Here is a 24,320-nt window from a genome sequence, read left to right as displayed (position 1 = left end):
GTATCACACCTACAGGCTCCTTCCATAAAGTGGGTCCTGTAGCCCACAGGAATTCCCAAAAAATGCTTTTGGAACAGCATTGCTGAAAGAGATGGGCAAAACAGCAGAGTTGGAAGCACTGTGGGCACGATGCTGGGTAATCATGAATCCTGGGTCAAAGCTAATCTCTGAGAGAGATTTACCCTGTCAGCTGTCTGTCAGAGTGAACCATAGAGCTTTTCATTGCTTAGGTTGTAGCTGCTGGGTCGTCAGCTCAAGTGCTGTTGGAAATACGTGCCACCAACCTGCTGTTTCCCTGTGGTCTCCCAGGGGGGTCGTTTTGCAGCTGCTCAGGTACCAGCAGTTCTCTTCTACCCCATGGGTGATCAGCGGAGGATTGCAGCAGCAGGAGAAGCAGAGCCTGGGCAGGGTCCCTAGGGCTGGGTGGCAGAACAGCTTTGGTGTTACTGGAGGCCTCTTGTGGGTCCAGGCAGCTGTGAACACTCCCGTGTTCTCTGCCAGCCTGTTCTGTGAAGTGGATCTTCTGCGGAGCTCAGCAGGCCTTGCTTCAAGCAGAGCCGTCTCCTTTGCTGTTGGCAGACTGAGAGGCTTGGTTGAGGAGAGCAGCAATGAGTCTGCAGGTTTCCCAAAGGCTTTTCTGTTTGCAAAGTTTATAGTGACGTCTTCAGGTTTGTCATGTTTCCTAGTGCTTGGTAGTAGCAGCTTTTTGATGATAGTGGACTCTTTCATAACCAGTTCTGGTTAGCTTTCAGGTAATCTCAGTCAGTCATTTCTTCAGAGGTGAGGGATCCTGCATACTTACATAGGAATTTCTCAAGTAAGTAGTGGTAGTAGCTCTTGAGGGACTCTTTTCTGTTGATGCTTCAGTCTGTTCCCTGTCTGTAGCAAGATGTACAAGTTCTTTGAAGTTTTGTGTGTTTTTCTTGTCCTCATCCTTGTTGCCATGGAGGAGGCTCATCAGCTGCCCTGTAACAAGTGTCTGCATTACAAACTGCTGTGTTTCTGCATCACATGCCACCGCATATGTGTACCTCTCCCTTTCCCTTCCCACTTAGCCAGTGAGCTGTTGTGCTCCTGTCTCTCATCAAGGTACCAGAACAATTGCAAGGTTAGTTGAGCTCTCCTAAATACAGAGAAGGACCTACCCACAGTGATGCGATTCAAAACTAGTGCTGGCATCCCCCTCAGTTCTTGAGGAACTGCAGGATTTTTATTGCATCACCTTCAACGGGGGAAGGTCCCGGCTGTTTTCTAGCTTGTCTCCTGCTCTGTTGGGACAGGTGTCCTGCAGAGCAGCAGGCACTTTGCCTTCTGCACAGAGCAAATCTTGAGCTGCTTTGTGCCTGTGATTTAGAGGGAAACACATGCAAGGACTTTCTGGATGATTGTGTCTTTGGGTACAAGTAGGCAGGTTAATTGACATCAGACCTAAGATGTTCTGTGGTTTGAAGGAGCCCTTTTCTTTCTGGCAAGGCTTTAACTTGAAGAAAAAAGCTTCATTTTCTTATGCTGGTCATGTATTGTGGAAACACAGTCTTCCCTCCTTGGAGAGGACTTCCTCTGTAGTAGGCTTTTTATGACTATGATAGTTATACGTGTCAGGAAGGTCCAATATTACTTTCCTGTAGCCAAGATTACAGTGTTCTGCTGTCTGATTTGCTACATGTCATCAGAGGTGCTTTGGTGCAAGTGTGTTCTTGTGTTGGCTGCAGTAGTAAGCAAGCTAGAGAAAAAGCAGAAATTCTCAAAGTGCAGGGAAACACGAATATTCTTGCTATAAAACCCATCTCCTACATCTCCGATATGCTTCTGACATGTGAGTGATCATAGAAGAACTTAGAGGTTTACTTGTCATAGTCCTAAGATTCCCAGGCTTTGGTCTGTGTTGCTGTGGCATGTGTGTAGTCCTGCTGGAGGAGGTGATCAATGCCTGGGCACAGGAATCTGTTTGTGCAGATTCAGTTCCACAGTGAAGGAAATGTCACCTTACTAAACAGATGCTGTGGAGGGTTTTTGCTAGCCAGCCTCAGGCATTTGGGGTGCAACTGCTGTTACTGGTAATGGAATGAGAAATCTTTTCTTAAGCTGGCTTTTTGCAAAGTGCAACTTGTGGCCATATCCATTTATCTCGGCCTGAAATGATTTCTTTAGTTGTCTGTCTGTGCTAATTTAATATATTTAATTTTTAGGACACCTCTGCATCTTGCTTGTGCAAACGGCCATGTGGATGTCGTTACATATCTCGTAGAAAACAAGTGTAAGCTAAATCTTTTTGACAATGATAACAGATCGCCACTGATGAAGGTATGTGGAACGTGTTATGTTCTTGCAAGTAGGGCTTATTGATTATGCACTAAATGATATGTATCTTGCAGGATTCTTTACACAGAACTGTGTAGAAACATGCATGTTGTACTTGGTGTGGAATAGGCATATGTTAGCTAATCTTTGAAGATGCTCTTATTTTCCAGCATTGGGAAGCTGAGAGAATTGTAACACAGTGAAATGTAAATGTTGGAAGTCTTGTCTTTTTTGTGTGTTGTTCCCAGGCAGTACAGTGCCAGCAAGAAAAATGTGTGGCTATTCTGCTAGAGCATGGTGCTGACCCAAATCTGGCAGATGCTGATGGCAACACTGCCCTTCACCTTGCTGTCATATCTCCTAATACAACTATAGCGGGGCTGTTACTTGAGCATAATGCCAATATTGATGCCCAGAATAAGGTAAATTTTTTTATTTGTTAAGCAAGTTCTTTCAAAAAGTTGCATTAATATTTCTCTTGAAGGGTTTTTTGACTTTGATTTTTAACTTGATTTATTTGTCTGTCCTTTCAGGAGGGATACACCCCGCTTATTCTTGCCGTCTCCGAACATCATGGAGAGATGGTAGAGTTTCTCCTTAAAAAAGGAGCTGATGTGCATGCTCGAGATCAGTGTGAAAGGTGAGGGATTTGTCAAAACTGTGCACAGGTGTCTCTAGTATTCTTTAGGTTGGATTGATGAGAGGCATGCTCTGAAAAAAACCAAGGAGCCACAGAGAAGGAGCGATTTCTGTGTGACTTGTGAAAGCAGGTCTGCACTTGGCTGCTGTCGTACCTCAGTGGATGCTTTTCGCATTGAGGATTGCAGGAAGGCATTGTCTGTGGTGGCCCTTCTGGCAGGAAACGTGCCATTTGCTCAGCAGCATTGCCTCAATTCAGAAACGCCCCTCCTGCATAGCAGCATAGTTTGTATGTAAGTGTTGTCCATGTGGAAGCTTTGTCTGAAGACTGAACATTTTATTGTTTTGACTCCCTGTCCAATTTTATTGTTGCTTTTAATACTTAATGAAAACTACTTTTTCTTTTGTTCATTTTAAAGTAATGGGGAAAATACTTTTTGGAGAGCAAATAGGAATAAAAATAATTACAGCGTCTGTGTAAAATGATCTATTTCGCTTCATATTTTGGATGTTTCAGAACCCCACTTATGACTGCTGCTTCTGGTGGGGAGCTTAATCTGATAAAAGTTCTTCTTCAGTATGGTGCTGATGTTTCCCATAAAGACACTAATGGATGGACAGCTGAGGATTATGCTGTTATTCATGGATACTCTAGGTAAATTTTTTAAGTGTATCGTTAGAGTAAGTTGTCAGTTATCAGTGTGCTTTTTGAACATTGTTGCTAACAGCACCAAGGTTTAATAGTGTGTTGAGACCATCTTGAAGCTGTGCTCAGTGATGTCTTCTGATACATATCATTCCTGTGTCTAGTGTTAATTTGGAAGTTGAAGAAAATTTCCACCCAGGATTCTCTGTTAGATTTCAAGTTTTGTTACTAAGCTCACATCTGCCCAGTATAAACTCTAAGAAGTGTCTGTAGTCTACAGTTTTCCAGAGGTAGAACTTGGCAAACTGAAATGCATGTAAACCCTCCCCTCAGACGAGCACCATTGTCCTTACTGACTCCCACTACAATGACCAGGAACTACCAGGCTTTTGCTTCAGAGGAGATCTAACTGATACACCTTTGGTTAAACTCTTAAGCAGTTTTACTCCTCTTACGCATAGCTTTGTACTTGTGGGTGTTCCTTCTCTAAGGTGGTTATGTGTGCTTTAAAAGCTAGGCTGAAAAAAATGTACCAAGTAGGAGTTAATAACTTCGTAGGTATGAATGTGCATCTATAGAATGAACATGACTGTAGTGAATATTGAAGCATGTAATAATCATGCAATAAGTGCTGTGTGTATTACCCTTAGCGAAAACATATGACTATATGAATTCATATGGCTATGAATATGTGTAGAATGGATAATAAGTGGCTGTTAACTATTCTATTAAATGGTATATGCAAGTATGTGGTTATTTTTTCCAAATATATTTCTTCTCTTTCTCTGTATAGTCTTAGTAAACAACTGGCAGAATACACAGACTGGGAAAACACAGGAGAAACTTCTGCAGGTGGTCCACAAGGCATCATGGTACTTAACACTCCTCACCGGTCAGGAGCTGCTGGCTTTACATTGGGTGCACCTGCTGTGGACAGAGGAGGTAGGATCCTTAACCATTGAGGAGCTCATGAGGAAAATCACTATGGCCTTTTCTCTAGGTGGTTTGTATTGTTAAAGCTTATTGTGTTCACCACTGACTTTAGCAGAGGCATCAGATGGAGTAGCACAAGAGTTTTGTGAGTGTGCTTATTTGTTGCTAGGTGGAGGTGCTTCTTGTCAGGCTGTGGAGGCAGTTGTGATTTGCATTCTACATGTCCGCTTATAGGGTTGTTGTCTTCTGCCTGTCAGATTGCCCATCTATATAGGTTTTCCTCTAGAGAGAGAGAAGGGGGACAGGGAAAGCACTGGAGCAGAGCAGTTTTGGTTTTCAGGTGTGTACTTTTACCTATAGATGGCCATTCAGAAAATCCAATTGCAATAGGAGTAGGTTCATCCTGAGTAGTTGTTCATCTTTCTGTAGTTGGGAAGCAACAGATGAGTTAGCAGGAAAATATATGTGTTGCTGATTTCCACTGAATTTGTGTGTCTTTGTTTCAATATTAGCTTCACCTGTGCTAAGCTTCTTTTTAGTGAGTCATCTTATTTCTCAGCATCAGGTACAATTGTTTCCATGTAGGTGCTATAGAGATGTATTTAGGAAAAATTGTCTTGGAGAAGTAACTTTGTTAGCAACAACAATGCCATGTCTGTGTATACCATATCTTCTTGGACATAGTTGGATTTGCAATAAAAATAATGCTTTTCTTCCACTTTCAGTAATTTTATAAAATAAACTTCAAAAAAATCCATAATACCTTGTGATCCAGAAAAACAATTAAATTGCCTTGTGATCAAAAAATTAACTCCTCCAGTGAGTTTATAAAATCCAGTCTATGCTTGTGAGCTCACACAGTCCTAGAGTAATCTTAGAAAATTAATATTTTCATATAAATGAAATTGACTTGTACTTTAGATCTCAGGCGCGACAGTGGGAGGTTTTATTCTTTCTGTTTTTTTAAGGATGTTATGTAGAACTATGTGACAAATGGGCAGCAGACAGTGTTCAAACACAGTTCATTACTCCTTTTTTAAATATGTCAAGAAATATGAGCAAAACGTGGGATATTTTTCCTCATTGACTTTTCCCAGATATGGGAATTTAATTCAGAGAATTTAGAGTCAAACTTTGTTCCTTTGACTTGGGAACAGTTGCTTTGATCTAGGCAGAGATTTGTAAAGTTTCTTGATAGATTGAAGGAAGATTTTGTTTGTTTGTTTGTTTTGGGGGGGAAAGGGCTTGGTACAGTTAGTTTAATCAGCAAAATATTGCTTTCACCCAAACAGCGCTCTCTGTTACTGCCTCCTGTGCACGTAGATAATTTCTGTGGTACCACATTGTAGTGGCTGACAGGCCTGGGTTATTTTAAAATATGTGGCTTGAAGAAGAATACTGTTGTGTGATTCCAAAACTGACATACCCTCAGGGAAATACGGGTTCTTGAATCAAATAATTTGCCCCATTCCTTGAAAATTATAATACTACTAATATAAGTCCCCAATATTATGGGAAATCTTTACTTATCTTCATTTGAAGAGGCATAGTAAGTGTGAGGAGAATGTTATGTGGATTAAGGACTTGTGAGGAGAAAAAGTATGCTCTGTTCTCAGTCTATTTCTAGTAGGGCTTGTTTTTTCTTCTGAGTAGTGTGAATACTTTTCTCCTGGTGCTCAGTCTCTTAAAAGATGACCTCAGCGTGCCGAGCAAAAGAGATTAGTAGCATATAGGGGACATTTATTGGCATTAATTGCATAGTCTTTGGCTTGCACCCACAAAGCACAGGTCCTGCATCATGAGAGTCCCTTTGATATGCTGCAGTAACAGGCTTTGAAGCCTCTGTTAAAGGAGAAGCTGAAATGATCTTGAGAGACCAGAGAAGCACCCACTTTGGAATTCTTTTCTTTTCTTTTGCTCTTCTGTAGTATTTTTCTGGGATCTTCAGTGTTGTCCTTATTCCTTTTGCTGCTTTTGCACTTGTTGAACATTCTTCAAAATATTCTCCTCTAATGAGCAAGTCAGCATACTTAAGAAGTTGGCTCATGCTTATTTGAATGTATACTTTTTGTCAGAACATGAACCTTTTTATTAATCACAGACGGGTTTGCAAAAACCTCTAGATGAATGGCTTCCAGCCCTAGCATATTGAATGACAGACTTCTTAGATGTGAAGTTGGAATTTCTTTAGCAAAAAATAATAATTATGAAGTTTTTCTAAAGGCAAGGATTCAGATTTCTAGTATGTCTGCAGTGGCAGCATTTTTTTTGGCTACTGTGCTGTATATTAGTGTATTGTTCCTTCAGTGTTTCCCTGAGCCCCTACAGAAACTGCTGGTTTTGAATCGTAGAGCTCTTGGAAAAGAAATGAGTGTTTCAGTGTGATTTACATCTGCTGAGGTGAGGAAAAGTTGTCCTGTATCACCTTTTAAGAAAACTGAGAAATGGAGAAGGGATAAGAAACCATCTTGAGATCCTTTCTTAACTTTTTAAGTGTATGTTTTTGATAGGAGTCCTTTTGCCACATCCATTCCATGAATTTGTGGTAAAATCAATATAAGCAGGACTCCCTTCTGCTCGGAGACAAATGTTATGGCCTTATCACAAAGAAATTTGGTGTCAGGTAGCTGCAATAACAGAACCACACCATTTGTTGACTTAAAATACAAAATTTTATTAAGTAGGATGGGCAGTGCAGGTGAATAGTGGTTTATAGTCTAAAACTTGTGTTCCACAACACACAAGACATGCATATGCACACAAGCACTCGTGCATGACACTCACACCAGTCAATGCGTGTGTTTTAGTCCAGTTGTGGCCTGCCCTACAGCACTGGAGGAACAGGGTATTCGTTCTCACTGGTTGTCATGTCTGCGTTCTGGCTGGTGGCATAGCTTCTATATGTGAACAGTTCAGCATGGTCAGATCAATATAAGCAGGACTCTCTTATCTTCAGACTGAGGTAGGAGAGGCCTATGTTTGCATCAGGCACCAACTGACACAACTTCTTAGGTGAGCTGGTTTAAGGCAACAAGTTTCTGGGTTACTTTTTTAGTGAGGGATAACAAACATGCTAAATCTGTAACTTGAGATGAGTGATTGTAAATAACCTAATGGCTAGAAGTTGTGTGGTGGTGGAGCCGAGATTTCCTTAAAAATTTCTGGATAGTGTATCTCCAAAGTTTAGTTGTTGGCAGCTAAGGATTTTTCAGATACTTAGAGGGAGGGATTTCAAGTGTGCTGTATGTATAAAGCACTCTACAAATATGAAGGAGTTGCCTTTGCAGTCTGTTCTAGATGAGGACTGGTCAAGTTGGGAGTAGAGTAAATTTCTGATATCTGTTGCAGTATTTCAAAATATTGGAATGTGGGTATTTTACTTGGAGCAAGTAAATTAAGTGACACTTTGACACTGTCACTTGAGAGTAGAGTTCCGTAGATTGTGATTGGTTTTGTTTCTAGCGCTTATAACTGTGGAGTAGGGTGATAGTCACAGTACATTCTCCCATTGCTATAGCTTTGTTGATGTGCTGCTTATGTTCTCCAAATTTCTGGGATTTCAGATTTATTCTGATGTCGTTGTTCCGTCTGTCCTTTCCATGCTTTCTCCTAAATGGATATAGGAATGCAACAATCTCCTAACCAGACATCGAGAACAGGAAAATCAAGGAAAGGTATTCTGTACAGTAGCATTTCAAATATGAAACATGTTGTATGATATACAAATACTAACACATCTGTGATGGTTTTTTATCCTGGAGGACCCTGTTTTGATGGGTTTGATGTTATAAATTAGATTTGACAGCAGGCTTTGGGCGCTTTTTATTTGTTTGCATGTTTTGCATGAGTCCTGTATTATTGAATTGAGTGTTTGCTTTGTGTCATTAGTGATAGTAAATAATTTTTTTAAAAAATATGTTCTTCTGTTGCTCCAAAATGGAAATGGACTTCAATTAAAGTGGAAACAAGCAATCCCCAAAGGCTGCTTTTCTAGATCCCATTTCTATGGTAGGGCATCAAGGTCTGTCTGAAAGCTAGCTCATGAACTTCCTCTGTTGCCTTCTAAAGGACAGTAGGACCTGGTTTTGATCATTGCTTAAAGTTTACATTTGAAAGCAAAAGTTCAGATAACTGATACATTGAAAGCTAAAGTTCAGATAACTTAGTTGGTTTGATTAATTAAAACTGCACTAATTGAAAATATAACTGAAGTCACCTGTCAAGAGTTTATAACTGAGTGCTCTACCCTATCCACCCAGTTCTGAGAGACAGGTTTTCATTCAGCTTGAGAGGTTAACAGGTAGATTAGACTGTGGGTACTGAGTGTGTTAACAGAAAACTATGGTATATAAAACTAATTACTATTTTTAAATATTTTGTGTTTGTAATAGGAAACATTAAAAATCAGAGACTGTGTTTGGTATTTTAACTGTTTTAGCTTGTCCTCGCACTGGAAGTTTCAGCCTCTAGGTTTTGTCGACACGACATGTCTGCACTGAACATGTATACTCTATTTCATTGTCTGAAAGCCCTGTTCAGGTCAAGAGATGTACTCATCAAAGTGCCCACATAAACCCTGTCTTTAGGACAGACAAAATTTCCATGCTCCTTTGTGGTTTACTGGTAGTAAAAGTGATGTCTTCAGGCATGGTATGCCTTTGTTTTCTTTTCCCTCTAATGATTTTATCCAAGACCTCGGTTTGGTTGTCGTCATGTGACTTTATGGAAGGTCATCTATCCCTGTTTATAAGCAACTTCATTTTGTTACGATAGTTAACAAGAATTAGTCATTGAGAGCTTGAGGAATGCTGAAATAGCTATTGTGTGGAGGTTATATCTGTTTGTTTTTTCCCTTCTGTCTGGGGAATTGAAGAGCCCTTTTATTTCATCTTAGTTGTTGATAGTTGAGAGGTTTTAGCGCTCTTCCAGCTGGGTTTGTAGAGTTCAGATTAGAGCAGCATAGCCAAGAGACTGAGGAAAGTGATTGTCCGCCCCTACTTGGCACTCACTGGATTGTGTCCAGCTGCCTGGGTATAATTTTGAGCCCCCAGTGCAAGAGAGATTAGTCTTTCAACAGTGAGCAAGTTCAGTGGAGGGCCATCAAACCTGGCAGGGGCAGGAGTACTTCCCCTTTGAGGAGAGGCTGAGGAAACTGGGCCTGTTCAGCCTGGAGAAGAGGTGACTTTGAAGGGGATCTAGCAGCAGCTTCCAGTACATGTGAGGAGAAGACACAGCCAGGTGCTTTCCAGTGGTGCATGACAGGAGGCAGAGATACCAGAGGAATAAATGCAAACAGAGTTTCTAAGTGGATGTGAGAAGCTTCACCACGATAAGGACAGTAAAACAGAGAGGTTGTACAGTCTCCCTCCTTGGAAGTGTTCAAGACCAGACTGGATGAAGCCCTAAGCAACCTTATCTGACCTCTTAGCTGAGCCTGCTTTGAGGCGGTTGGCTAAGAGGCTTCCTGAGGTCCCTTCGACCTGATTTATCCTATGATCCTATGGCCAAGTTGCCTTTATAACACTGATGAAAGCTTGGCGTATAGTATAGAATGCCCTGGTTATGCCCCTTTTGTCTGTTGAGTACCCTTTTTGGTGCAGTGAAGAACTTCTGGTGATTCTTCTACCTGAGGATAAGCTTTAGATCTTGATGATGCTTTTTGATTTTCTTTACCTTTTCAGGATAACCTGTAACTGGGTAGAGCAGCAGAGGGTGTAGTATATAGCATAATGTTATACATAATATTACATAAAATAGTAAAATCTCTGTATGTGATGTGTATTTGTGTGTAATATGAGTACTTCGGAGGTTCATTTACTTACTGTCTTGCTACACGACCACCATTTTGTTAGCTGTTTACTAAAATAGCATATTCATGCTATGCTTTTTTTTTTTTAGTTTAGAGATGTTTCTTAAACTTCTAGGTATGAGGGTCCAAAGGAGATACAACTCTGGTCTTTTTTGTTTTCTTTTTTTTTTCAGTTTGGCTTGGAAAAGCAGTTGTTTTTGAAATGCATTCATTCATGCTGTCTTGGCTAGTCAATTCAACACAAAGTTTCATTCTGTTAAGACCTGTAGAGTTGTCCATGTTAAATGTTTATATGTATTGGTTAATTTTTAGCATGCCAAATCTAATTTCAACATGTCAATTAATGTTTGAACAGCAATAGATGACTTCTCCCAAGGAGACTCAATAAGGTGAGACTTTAAAAATGCCTAACCCTTACCTGAGGAATGATTTGAGAGACACAGTACTCATTCTGCTTTGCTTTTTAAGAAGCTCTGAGAAAGAGGGGAGTGATGACAGTTGGCATACTTCCGAGGAAGAAGAACTCGATTTTGCCCCCAAGGTATGGTGCGTTTACAGGAAAAATATCCTGTGAAAATAAGTGACTTGAAGGCAAGTTTTCTCTGGGATTGAAAGAAACTGCAGTTCCAGCCAATATTGTTTTCTCCTTAGAAGCAGTCTCTGGCCTGCCAGCCTTTCTTCTGCTGTGAGTTTTTCCTAAAAGACCTGTAGCTGTGGCAGAGCATGCAGTAGATTTGTGGTTTGGGGCAAAAGAGCAATAGGGGATGAGATAAACCACCACATTGTTTTATTTGTTCTTGTTCATTTGAGTCAGATTTGCAGACTCTAAAAGCTTATAAGTTACTATTATAACCTATTCTATTCTTCTCCAAACATTGTTATTGTTTCCTGTAAATTCGGTGATCCTAACTGAATCCTAACTGATAAAGAAAAAGGGCATTTATTTATCAAGATCTACTGAAATCCTTCATCACCTAGTTCTCCTTTCCTCCTCGTCAGGTTCCTCAGGAGCACTCAGTGGATGAGTTACTCAAATGGGTCCTCTTTTTTTCTTCTATGAGATCTTGCATGTAATCTCACATTGCATGTTTTCCCTCTTTTTTGAACGCTCGGGTAGTATTCTTTTTGTCAGCTAGAAGCTCTCATGCATACTGTTTTTACTAATGTTCTGAAGGGTCATCAACTTCTTCAGTGGTGTCTGGAGCATCTATTCTGTTGCACTGGGATTCTGCAGTAATGAGGAACCTGAGTGTGGTAGTTAAACCCACTCTGTAATGCTGGAGATGCAAGCATGTTTAGTTTTAACATGATTTCATTTTCCTGCACTGATTTAAATAGAAATGATGCATTTTTCTGGCATGATTTTGAAATGTAGGAATATTTTGGTAAGTGTATTTGCAGGGACTAATTAATGCATTAAGTCTAAGGATCTTAACAGCTACTTGCGTTATGCACATTTGCAAGTAAGCATCCTGAAGCTGCAATCTTAAATACAGCTGAATTTTACTTAAGTATTACAAATATTAAAAACAGATTTTGAGAACTGTTATGCATGTCAGCATAGTTTTGGAAACAATTTGCAGAAGAGTGCCTGCATACTGTTTTGGGGTAAAATACTCACTGAATTGCATATGTGGGGAGTGTTTGTGTAGTTACAACTATAGGATGGAGCCATCACCTGAGCACTATCAAAAAGACAGCCTGATTATATTTACTGTTCAAGATTTGATGTGAACAAAGGATTTGTTGTTGTTACTGTTTAAAAAAAATGTTTTTGCTTAAATAAATCTTTATTTACAGAAGCTGCAGAAGCCAAACTTGACACTGTTAATGAATGCTTCCCAGCAGTTCAGGAAAAACAGTAAGCTATTTGGCAAAGATTGCATGATATACTGATATATAAAAGTAGACTTGCTAAGTTGTTTGTTTGTTTTGGTTTTTTGCTATTGTAAATGAGAAAAGTAGCATTTTGAAAACACAGCACTTAGTCATTCCAGAAAAAAAAAAAAGTCTTATCATTAAAATGAAGCCTTTGTCCCTGGTCAAGGCCTTCCTTCATCCTGCCTGTCCCTTACCTGACTGCTTTTTCAGACATTCCCAAATGAGTCCTCTCCTGTGCATTAATCTGGTAACATGTGTATTGCTATTTGCATAACTCCTTTTGTTCACATGCATTTTTCTTTTTCTTGTGCTTTAAGATGATGGTGATGGTTCTAGAATTGGGAGTCCTAAGTCACCAAAGAAAAGCCTCAAACAAAGAACCCCATCAGATGCAAACGTGAACAAAGGAGAACGTGGAGAATTGTTGAATCAAGATGTCTCAGATGCAAGCAACCTGGAGGAAGAAGAATTGGAGGAGGAGGAGGAAAATGATGATGAAAATGACAATGGAGATGATGATGAAGATTATGAGGAGGAAGAGGAAGAAGAGGAGGAGGATGAAGATCTTACTCAAGATGAAAAGGAGGAGGAAGATCTGGAAGATGAAGAAACTCAGTCTAATGACATACTGGAGGAGAAGCAGGGGGAGAAAACAGAACCTAAAGGGGAAATTAATCAGAAATTGGTGTATTTTAGTAACACTAAGTATGAAGGGGAAGCTCAGTGTGGAACTGGAGATGTCTGTGATGATGATCATAAAAGAAATAAAGAACTTGATGAAAACGTGGAGGAATCTGTTGATACTCCTGTGTCTTTTATAGCTGGGTGTTATGAAAGGTTGCAAGAAAATATAACTGCCATGTCGCCAAAGAGAATGAATAATGAAGTATCTTGCAAGTCGGTACCAAAACAAGCTGTCTTTCAAAATCTAAATAATTTGCAAGATACACAAGAAAGCTGGAACAGGAAAAGCATGATTCAGGAGAAGTTTCACAGAAATGCTGACTCCTGTTTTGCAGACTCTGAAATTAAAAAAGAGATACCTCAGCGTCTCTCAGATAGTTGTCTTAAGGAGAAAAAGTCAAGCTTCAGTGATGGCTTTGAAAGTAGTAATAATTCTTGGTCAGCAGCAAAAAACCCAAAGCTTGAAAGTCAAAGACCGAACTCTGTCGTTCTTGAACATGTGGATAATGAAGATACTGAAGAAGAGCAATATGAAGAAGTAGACGATAAAGTCTGTGAAGCACTGAAACAAGAAGGTGAAAACTTGTGCTTAAATAGGTGTGAAGAAAATTTAAGAGCAGCATTTCACTCAAGCACCAAAGTAAGTATATAGGAATGATTCAATCACAAGGGTATTTTCTAAGGGTATTATAGGTAAGAAACAAATGGTAAACTGGATTTCTGTTAATACTTATTCTTCACATATATCCATCTTTTGATCATCCTTTTTTCATATTAGAAAATATCTTACTCCTAGCCAAAGCAGTTTCTTAGGTGTAAGAATATCATCAGGCAGTATTTTCAATGATTTTTTTCTATTGATTACAGTGGTTTTACAGGAAAAAGAATAGGCAGTAGACTTTTTCTGGAATCAATTAGATTTTTTTCTCAGTTGTATGTACAGATTTTATCTGTGGAGTTTTAACTGCCATTTAATAAAATTCATGGTGTGATGGCTGAAAGTGAGGAAACAAAGAACTTTGAGTAAGAGTGAGAGCAGGAAGCTAGTGATTTTCCTTGGAGCAAAGTAGGGCAAAAGGAGGATGTACCTTAAATGCAGCTAGAGTTAGACTGGCATGAGGAAGTGCTTCTCAGGGGCTTTGCAGAACCAGGGGTGAGACTTATAACATTAGACATTGCTGTCTACTCATACAGATTCCTGTGGAAAAACTGAATGCCTTGTAAAACAAAGCTCAACAAAGTTTCCCTTTTGTCTTACACAAGAAAAGTAGTTTTCAAGTTGTTGATGGATTGTGAAGATGCTTGTTTCTGTTTTTTCCAGCTGTTTTGGTCAATCTCTTTTAGGAAGAATCACCTGAATGGGAAGAAGAGGAGGAAGAGCAGGAGAAGGAAGACATGGGTGAAGAGCTACAAACTGCAGTTGTTGAGGGTGTGAAAAATTCTATTTGTAATGATAGTCATCAAGTCCACAATGCTTCAAAAGACAATGCTGGTGAGAGAAATGAGTTCTGATCCCAGTTCTCCTCTATAAATATTAATGCACAGTACATGAACTAAAATGCTGATTGATTTCTGAGATAGCAAATTTTTCCCTTGCCTGTGAATCCTAGTGGGCATTGGCAGAGAAGGAAAGCAGCTTTTGTTCCTTTTCATTCATTCTTGAAGAACTGAAATTGTGGTGTTGGATTCCAAATGATGCTATATGAAGCAAGGGCCATTCTTGCTTTTATTGCTGTGTTCTCCCTGAAGCAGTCTGAACAAAATGCGCAGATGAAAAAGAGGAGGAGGACTAGAGTGTCTTGGGTGTGACAGTAGTGTTCCTGTTTCTGGGCTGTACTGTTGGATAGAAAAGCTGTGATTGCTCTTGGCTGAAGCCTGGGAAAGATTTGAGTCAAGCTGAGAGATAGCTGTTCTATTCCAGTGCCTTATTCCAGTCCAGTTTTAGAATGTAGAAGGTCTCTCCAGTGCCACACTTGTGTGTGGTTGAAAGCATTACCATCTTGGTCAGAGCTGAGCACTTTGATACTCACCTCAGGTCTTAGAGCAGGAGGAGAAGGCACTGTTTCCATTGTCTGTCTCCAGAGAGTAGCTTGGTGTGGTGGATGTTACCAGAGCATGTGTAGCTGCTGATCAAATGCTACACAGGGGGCCTGGCAGAACCTGCTGTGTTCAAGTGTTGTGCCTATACATGCTCTTCTGTCTCTATGCATTTTACTGTAAGCTTGAGTTTGGTATAGTGTAAGTAATCAGAACCCAGGCTGGAACCAGCAGTTGCCCTCTTCTGGGGTGGGTGCCCTCACTGCCCTCACTCCTCTCCAGTTCCTTCCCCCTTCTGTGTGTGTATGTCTCCACACGAGTGAATCCTGAATCAGTTTTACCTAATTAAAACAGAGAAATGAAGATAGTCTCGTCTGGCCAGAAACCCACTGAGACTGAGCCTTGTGTTTGTCTGGTAGAGAAGAGACTTGGATGTTAACCACCTGAGACAGAAATGGCTTTTGTGTGTTTGGGGTGAGTGTTTAAGCTTTGAGCCTCTACTCTGTTTTTAAAGGGCAATGCTTGGGTGTCTGGCTTCTGGGAAAGCGCAGGTTAACAACTCTCTGTCAAGGAGGATCTTTCCTGGTAGCACTACAAAAGGAGCATTGTTTCTTGGTGATTTTAGTGATGTTAGTGTGAGGATGTTTTGGATAGTGTTTCTATGGTACCTCCTGTACAGTGGAAAGTGGTAGTAAATGCCAAATTCAGGAGCTGTAGGCTGGAGGGCAGGTGACCTAAACTCTGTGTACCACAGGGCTGCAGCGTTCTGGAGTCTCTTCCTGAATGTTACCCAAACATGTGTTGAGTGTTGCTTGTAGCTGTGTTTGCTGTTGTGCGTAGCCATCTTCCACTGGAAAGGAGGCAAGAGGAGGTGGCAATGTAAAGGAAATACCATGATGTGGCTGGGTGTGAAGAAACCCTTGAATAACACTCACTTCTTAGTTTGTCCTCAGCAATAGAACCACTGCGCATCTTTTGGATGCAGGGCTTGACTGATGGGGAAAAGCAGAGTGAAATATAAACACTCAGCGTCTCACTTCTTACCTCGTTTGTAGGTGCCCTGCCAGCAGTGGGAGCAGAGGAAGAGGAAGATGCTGAATCTCCCTGGGATTCTGAGGTACTTTCTGTGAAGGACACGGAGGTTCCCACCAGAGTGTGGGGAGGGTAGGAGTAAGATCCAGAAGCACTTGAGAGCTTACTTTTGACTTGGGCCCTACTGTTGATGAGGCTTATTTCCTCTGCTTCTGCTGTATGTTTTTTAACTGGGGGCCCTTGAAATACTTCTGCTCTAGGCCAGCTGTTCAGTTAGGATTGGGATGAAGTTAGGTCAAGCTAGCAACTTGGGTCTCATAGCAACTGGCCTTTGAATTTGGTTTCTATTATAGTATTGAAGCAGTGAAGTTTCTTGCTGCTTAAAATACTCTGAGCTTTTCACAGGGGCTGGCAGGATTGTTGCTTTTTCATCATACAGCTCTATTCTGCTGAACTGGTCTGTAGCAGCTCTTAGGGTCTACAACCTAGACGGTTAGCTGCTTCTGAATAGATCCTCTCTACCTTTTGTAGGTATACTTCAGCCCTTTTTTGAAAGTCATGTTCAACAGAGATACCACACATGCTGTCTGTGTTTGCCCTTTTAGTTCTTTGTCTGTGGTAATGGGCTAGAAGAAAATGACTGGAGTCTGTAGCTAACCCCCTCTGGCTTTTCTTGTGAGGAAAAATGAACTCTTCCTCACCCCCTTCTTAAAAATACAAAACTAAATTTTTCTTGTTGTTGTTAGCCTTTGTTTCTGTAAGATATGCCTTGCTAGTCTTTGTTCAACCCAAATCACCCTTGCCGTTGGGAACAGTGATGCGTTCACTCACCACTGCAGGATACGCGCCTAGGGAACATAAACACAAACTTAAATGTCAGGTACAAGTTCAGTACAAATGTTGGATCACCACAGAACTGCAGTTATTGGTTCACAGCCCACATCTTGAGTTACCATGTTAATGCTCTTTTGTGGCTGTCCAGTCTGTCAAGGTTTATCAACCTGACAGGATAGTTTAGATGACTTGTGAGGTTTTTTGCCTAATATCTGAAAACATACCCAACTGCTGTGATTTTCCAATATACTGTGCCTCAATGTGTCCTTTCCAAGGGTCTTATCAAAGGTTTTGTATCTCTAATATACTTGATAAACGATGCTATGCAAGTTGGCTTAGCAGGAGCTTTTTACACAGAAATGAGTTGAAAATGCATTTGTACCAATTCTCGTGCATGTGTTTTAGATTATACAGACGGATTCTGAAAGTCTGAGAAAAGTATCATCCGGTGTGTTGCTCCCAGCTGCAGACAGACATGGAGCATGCTCACAGATTGTTTCAGGGGAATGCGACAATGGTAACTTCATGGTGGACTAAATGTTTGTCTGTAAGCATTTATAGGCTAAAGTGAACTTTTGTCAGTGTCTGTCTTAGGAATGCTGTTATGATGTGGGTGTGCGCTGTAGCAATGAAGTGCTTAGTATTTCTTAATTAACACAAGTTATCACAGCACTTGCTGGCCAGTTTGTAAAGGAAGTTGTCTTGTTTGCATTATGTGTGTTCTTTGGACGTGTTTGTATTTTTTTTTTTTTGATTCAGGTTCTTGTTGCATAGTGATGAAAGTGTATGTGGTTTAGGACTGACATGTCTGAAAATTCAAACATTCTTGGATGATAATGCAGCAGAAGAAAGCTGTGATCTGGCTAACCATTTTTTTTTCCTAGCTTAATTTTTGATAGCTTTCTGTTGTGCTTTGCCTAGGAGCTAAAATGTGGCTAAAAGTTCATGTTTTGTTGCTATGGGTTTCTGCCTGTAGTTTGTGACACTGTCTCTTAGCATCCTGAGCATAGGATGGTAGGGAAGTTTTGCTATTGGGATAGAATTCTTTTCTGAAGGATTTCTCCTCTAACAAATGGTTTGTCAGTCCTGCTTGCAGTATGCGTACAATAGAATAGCTGAAGAAGCTAATCCTGTTTTAGTTTAGTAAGCTGGAAGTAAAACCTGCATATTGAGTAGTTGTCATGAAAGTCTGCTTTGTATGATTCTACTAAGATAAGTTTAAAATTGGTGTGAAAAGGGGGTAAAAGGTGATTATAGTAATCTTTTTAAGGTATTTCCATACTGCTAGACCACCAAGTTTACTGAAATCAAATACTGTTTGGTTTTTAATGATTTTTTTTTAAATATAAAAATTCTGCTGGTGAGCCATTCTTAGTAACATTTCATATACTTCTTTCATGACGGGACTCAAACTGTAAGATGACTAAAGCAGAGGATTTGAGAAATATAGGTGGGCCAGTAGATTGTATGGGTTTGGAAATGATTTAATGCTGGACAAAAAAATTAAAAAAAAAAAAAAAAAAAAGTATTTGGAACTATGCTATAAATGGAGATTACAATCAAACAACATTTGTTTCTTTTGTTTCCTTGCAAGCTAAACCAGAACAATCTGTTGAGAACTAGCTTGATTTTTACCTCACTGAATGACACATGTATGAGGTTTCTGCGTCTGCACCCGTGCTTTCTCTGTTCCATCAATGGAAAGGAAAGTACTCCTCAACATTAAACGCTTGTAGGATAATCACAGTCATAGTGCTGTTGGACTGTATTATGATTATTCATTACAGCAGACCAGCTTTGGCTTTGAAACAATCCTTTTAGAAAGCAGAATTCAGCTCCTCAAAAGGACTAAATATTTTGATCTTGTTCTGTTAACGAGCATGACCTTATTGCTTCACATGAATTGTCCTAGTTCTGTGATTATTATTTTTTAAATCCAAGGTGCACAATGGTGCACATTGTCCATTTCTTGTATGGTGTATGATGAGGTAAATTGAATGTTAGGTATTGTGCTCTTGATGAAATAATGCTTGCAACTAATACTTAGTTGTAGAAACTACTGGTGTTGAATGGAGTAAAAGATACCTTCAATTAAATAACACTTCCCAAAACATTTTTCACCTCTAGGCTTTTTGGAGAAACCCAACAATTCCCAAGTAAGTATTGGTTCATGTCAGACTGACTACTTGTTCTGCTCATTAAATAATATGTGGTTATTTTTAATTTTTTTTTTTTAATCATTGGATTGTGTCTTTCATAGCTGAAGATTCCTGAATCCATTTTGAAAATGAATGAAACCTCTCCTAAAAGAAGGCAGCAGAAATCAGGTAGTGTTCACTTCACGTGGTTCTGGGTTTAGCTTCATAATCTTTCTGGATAGTAGTATTTAATAAAGCATATGACTTATTTGTTTTGCAGATCTGTTGGAGGAATTTGGTTTAGGAGATGGAGAGGATATTGAAGGTATTCATAACAGTCTTCTTGTAGTGTTCTTTTATGGACAGACACATTGTACTTGCAAATTTTTTCCTAATACTAGATTAATGGTTCTAGCAAGGTGTTCTGGGAGCAGAAGGTCTACTGAAATATGCCTCTATACATGTGTGTGCTCCCTCCTGTAGTCTGCCATTCAACACTGTAAATACCCTTCCATGATGTAGGCTTCCTCTACCATATCTGCTGTCATCTCCCCTTTTCAGGCATTCCTCAAGTTTGCTTTCCTTCCAGTTTCTCAAAAAAAACCCTTCCTGATATTCCTGGTTCTCTGAGCATGTGCTGTGGCTGACTCCAGGCTAGGGATCTGGAAGCTAAGCTGTCCAGGAGCTGCAGGTGAGACAGAAAGGGTAGTTCTTGGGCTCATGCTGTAGCTGCACTTAGCAGGAATTATTACTTGCCTGGCTTTTCTCTACCTGTCTGGCAGTTGTTTCGAAACATGTAGCAAATACATTTCTCTGTGGCCTCCCCCTCTTGTTTCATGGAAGCTGACCAGCAGGTTGAGAGGTAGGGGAAGGAAATGGGGAAGAGAGAGACAAGGTGGAAGAAATTACAGTGTCAGCATATTGTCAGGAATTCTCTTTTCTCTGGAAACAAGGCTATAAGTGAAGCAGCTAGCTAGTCCACCATGTATTGGAGAGAGGATATATGACTTTATTGGTTTTTTAGTTTCTTTCTTCTAACATTTATTCATTTGCATATTTGTTAATGAGATGAGAAACAATTTCCCATTCTGGTTTTAGAGTTTCTACAATCAGCTAGTGAAAATATAAACCAGAGAGAGGTGAACAGATATGTAGGCAAGAAAGTGGGTAATTGGAAATAATTTTTTAAATTATTGTAACTTCTAGGTATGGAATACAAATAGTTCCAAGTTCTTTGGCATCCTTGTATTAGGGGGGAAAAAAGTACCATTGTTCTTTTGACAATAATAGAGATTAAACCTCTCTCTAAGAAAAAATCTCTCTCTCCTCCTCCTCTCTCTCATGTATTCACAATGGGTAAGCAATAACAGGTCCTCTTTTGCCCTTTATTTTGCAGTGATAGTGTTTTTGTAAGATGCATAGAGGATTGTTAAAAGTTGTTCAGTTAAAACATGAGTTTTGGTTTTGTCTGTGTTACACGGTAATGTGAAATGTAGCCCCATAATGTACCAGTATGTCATAAAATTACAAATGCAGAACGTAAAGACTGCCTTTTCATAGCTTGTTTCATGTCAGCTATTTTTCCTATGTGTCTTTATTGATTTAGGTCATGTGTTTTTTTACCCATGTGTTATCTTGAAGATCAGGTGTTAAGAAGTACATGTGAAAATTTCTTTCAAACTTTTATGTTTCAATTTGGGTTTAAGCACTTTAGATTGCTTCAGCAAAGCATCATGATTCCTGTGGCACAAATATTTCTAACTTTAAAAGGGTTGAATGCCACCCTTCACAAGTTTATTTCATAAATCTGGAAAACAGGTATAGTATCTTGCACAATTAAATGTTGAATGAGAGATTAAATTTCCCATTCTATTTACTTCGTTACTGACTCATAGTAATAGCTTCTTAAAATCTATTTTGGGTTAAAATTAAGTAGTGGTGTTCTCATGTTTTCTGTATAGAAGAGTAGCTGCTTTGCACTATAATCTGCAAAAAGTCATTATGTAAGACAATTCATGAGCAGGGAAGTCTCAGAAGAGAGAGGAGAGGTAAAGGCTAATTGGAAAGAACACTAAAGTCATCTTTCAATGCTAGCTAGAGAACAGGCAGAGTAAAAGGTGGGGGATTTGCATCTTTTGTATGCACAGGGATTTCTGTGTATTTATGTGTTAGGCACGAAGCCAGATTCATCGAACCGGACTGCAGGTACCCATTAATAAAAACACATGCTAGTAATAAATGACTGGCAAAAATACTGGAATTTAATTTACTCTATGAATTTTTGATATACTTTTTTTTTTTAAATGACAGGCTCTTCAGAAGCTTCAGACTAGGGTTCTACCAGTGCTTTAACTAAAAATTTCTCCCTGTGCTAAAAATGAGAAAGTCTTGACAATGAGGAGTCATCCCTCTTTCACAGTGTTGACAGAAGCCAGTAATACAGAACACACTCATTAATTACTGCTCCAAGAAGAGAAGAAATTTTACTTGCAACAGCTAATGGGAGAATATGTTTCTGAATTATTTTTCCAGTGGCTTAGAGTTACTGACACTGTGAGAACTGGAATTTTACAGATGAAAGAACATTGTTGCCTTTCATCTTTTCCACCTTTTTCCTTGTTCTGTTCCCATCGTACAGAAATTTCAAGATTGATTAAACCCTATGGAAAAGAAATCTTATGGGCTCCACAGAGCCTAAAATCTTATCTAAAGACTGAGACTTCAGACTCAAATAGTTGTTGCTGAAAATTTTACTGTTGACCATGGTAGATAAGACTCAATAGGAGTTCGGATTGCTTTTGATTATAGCATTATGGCACCTAATTTTGAAGTGTCTGGACTCTGAAACAGAATCCAAAACATTAAGAAACCTACATACCCTGAATAGAGAATGTGAATTGCATATTTAGAAGGTCAGTACAAAACTCTGGGTGCTGTCAGGTCTGCTTTTATCCAGCTTTCAGGCAGATACAGTCAACCAGAAAAGCTTGTTCAGTCTGTGTTGTGCAGTATTCTTCAGAAAAGGTGTCAGAGCTCTCCTGCATTCACAAAAGACTTAGTCTATCTTTTAAGCAAAATTGTGGTGCCCATGTTACATGGTGGGAGTGATCACACATAGCAGGTTGTATGGTGGGAAGCTGCATGCATGTTGCAGTTTGTGACCTGAATGAACATTGATGAAGTGATGGAAGAAATCTTGTAAGCATACCTTTATGGAAACCGTGTAGGAGCAGCCCTATCTGTCTGAGAGACTGACCACCGCCTGCTGTGCTTGGGATGGAGAGGTTTCTAGGAGTAGCAGAAACTCCGAGCATACTGGTGTGTTTAGACTCTTCTTTCTAGGAGATACTGTTACCACCTAAGAGGCTTATGTGCAAATTACCAATGTACTGGGTGCCTGACTGTGCCCAGTTCTGCTCTCTTGAGTTATTTTGCTCCCATGAGTTATTTTCCTTTTGTTTTCTGAAAGGATGTTACAAATCAGTGTGACGTCTGTGCAGATACTTGTCTTGGATTTCATCAGGCTCCAGTGCTTCTGGCCACCCCTTCCAGTTGGCACTCCCAGAACTGTATGCTCAGTGAGGGAGGGACTTGCTGGTTCAAATTATCCAGCCCCATTACAATTCTAGTAAGAGGGACAAGGACCCATTACAAAAACTATGCATAACTATTGGAGGAAAGGAAGATGTTGATCTCCAAATTATGGAGGTTATTTGTATAGGAGCTAAGCATTTACTTATTCTAAGCGTCTTGGTATTGGTAATTTATGACACTGTCTACAGTACCTTCTATGGTGCTATCTACAAATGTTCCTTGACCACCAGCACATCTGTCCTCTATTTCTAATGCTGGTTGGAGCCTTCATCTGCACCAGCAAACAGCTTGGTATTGGGATATCTACAAGCATCAGTGAAGGCTAAATCTACTCTGTGATCTTGAAAAAGAAGTAAAAGCAAAAAATGCCTGTTTTCCTTATAGAACACTATCCTTAGATAATCAATTATTGTTGTTATTATTATGTTTAATACTCATCAGACTGTCTGAAATGCGTCATAGTCATCAACAGGTCATCATAAAACCCCTGTGAAATTAGTGCTGTCAACCCACTCATGACTAATGTGTGTTGGGAAATGCCTTGTGCTAAAATAGCCAAAAAACAAATTTACGAAAGATCTAGGAAATTGCACCCACCAGTGGTTGAGGTGGGAGGAGAAGGTTGTTATTTCACACCATGTAACATGAGGTTAGAATCGACCTCTGGAGACCTGTATGACTGACTGAAGAGCTTAGATTCTCAATTCAGACATGAGAGTTGTAACTCTAATCTTGTATCCAATGTAATCCCCTTCAAGAAATGAAAGCTTGCAAAAGGAGTCACCTAAAGCAGAAAATGCCAGAAGTGAGCTTGTCCATGTGACTTGTTAATACTGGACCTTTTGTATGTTTATGATGATACCTGTTTTCTCCTGTCTTGCTCACTTTTTCTTATAGGAAGAATAGAATATTGTGTTCCTCTTTAGCAGTGAAGCTTTGTGTATAGAAAGGCTATTGCATGGAAACCATAGAATTATGGAGCAGAAAAGGAGGTGCAGAGCGATTAAGGTGAAAAGCCTCCATCTCTGTTTTTGGATGCCACACTTGAGCTGCTGGAACTTGTTTCTTTCTGAATATTTGCTACTTCAAAGCGTTCAGTGTGCCTTTCACGCAAACAATGACAATGAGTTGCTGCTTCTGAGTTGTATGTGGGACTATTTGGAGTCCAGTTCTCAGGATGTAAGGAGATTCAAGGTAGGCACCCCATAATGGGGAGCCCAGACCGAGTGACTGCTTCTGAGGAGTTCGTGATCTGTCCAATATTACTTAGAAATTCTGAGAGAGGAAAGGGTGGAATCCAGTTTTCAACGGTACAAGCGAAACGTTTGGATCATGGGTTGTTTCTCAACATTTCACAAGCCTGTCTCTCATTCAGTGCTCCATCGGATTCTTCTGCAACAGATGAGGCAGCAGTTTGAAATACTCAGTCCAAATCCATGTCTAGAGACAGATTTGTTTCATGCATGGAGTAAAGCTGGGGCCTTAAAGATTTCAAGCCTGTGATTTTGTTGTTCGTGATTTTCTGTGCACGACACATAGGGAAATTAAAATTGCTGGAGGAATGTAGCTAGTTACTGCATGGCACACAGCATTTCATCTCTCTCTCCCTCTCTCCCTTCCCCCCACCTCCTCCCTTAAGAAACAGGAATGGTTTATTTGTGACCATTTATAGTGATTTTCAGCAAATTTCCCTTATACATTAAAAAGTAAAATGCTATGGAAGAAAGGAATTCACACAGATGCATCTTAAATCTGTATTATGATAATTTTCTCTCTAGGAGTTCACAAATTT

At 39.8% G+C, this 24,320-nt stretch overlaps 1 protein-coding gene across 1 annotated transcript in view; it reads left to right on the top strand.

Moving 5' to 3' along the window:
• The window catches only part of ANKRD26 (ankyrin repeat domain containing 26), a 55,576-nt gene that overhangs the window by 2,225 nt on the left and 29,031 nt on the right, over positions 1-24,320 (top strand). Inside the window, exons 2-17 of the mRNA XM_082308380.1 lie at positions 2,190-2,304; positions 2,550-2,723; positions 2,835-2,941; positions 3,458-3,595; positions 4,380-4,528; positions 8,143-8,193; positions 10,684-10,717; positions 10,797-10,869; positions 12,129-12,189; positions 12,527-13,533; positions 14,238-14,394; positions 15,986-16,047; positions 17,211-17,313; positions 18,924-18,952; positions 19,057-19,123; positions 19,215-19,259. Coding sequence (XP_082164506.1) covers positions 2,190-2,304; positions 2,550-2,723; positions 2,835-2,941; positions 3,458-3,595; positions 4,380-4,528; positions 8,143-8,193; positions 10,684-10,717; positions 10,797-10,869; positions 12,129-12,189; positions 12,527-13,533; positions 14,238-14,394; positions 15,986-16,047; positions 17,211-17,313; positions 18,924-18,952; positions 19,057-19,123; positions 19,215-19,259 — 2,372 coding nt within the window. The remainder of the gene's footprint in view (positions 1-2,189; positions 2,305-2,549; positions 2,724-2,834; positions 2,942-3,457; positions 3,596-4,379; positions 4,529-8,142; positions 8,194-10,683; positions 10,718-10,796; positions 10,870-12,128; positions 12,190-12,526; positions 13,534-14,237; positions 14,395-15,985; positions 16,048-17,210; positions 17,314-18,923; positions 18,953-19,056; positions 19,124-19,214; positions 19,260-24,320) is intronic.

Source organism: Platalea leucorodia (genome assembly GCF_965183815.1).
Source record: "Platalea leucorodia genome assembly, chromosome: 4".
Lineage (NCBI taxonomy): Eukaryota > Metazoa > Chordata > Aves > Pelecaniformes > Threskiornithidae > Platalea > Platalea leucorodia.
Note: the sequence above shows the minus strand (reverse complement) of the source record. Positions and strands in the feature narration are given on the sequence as shown.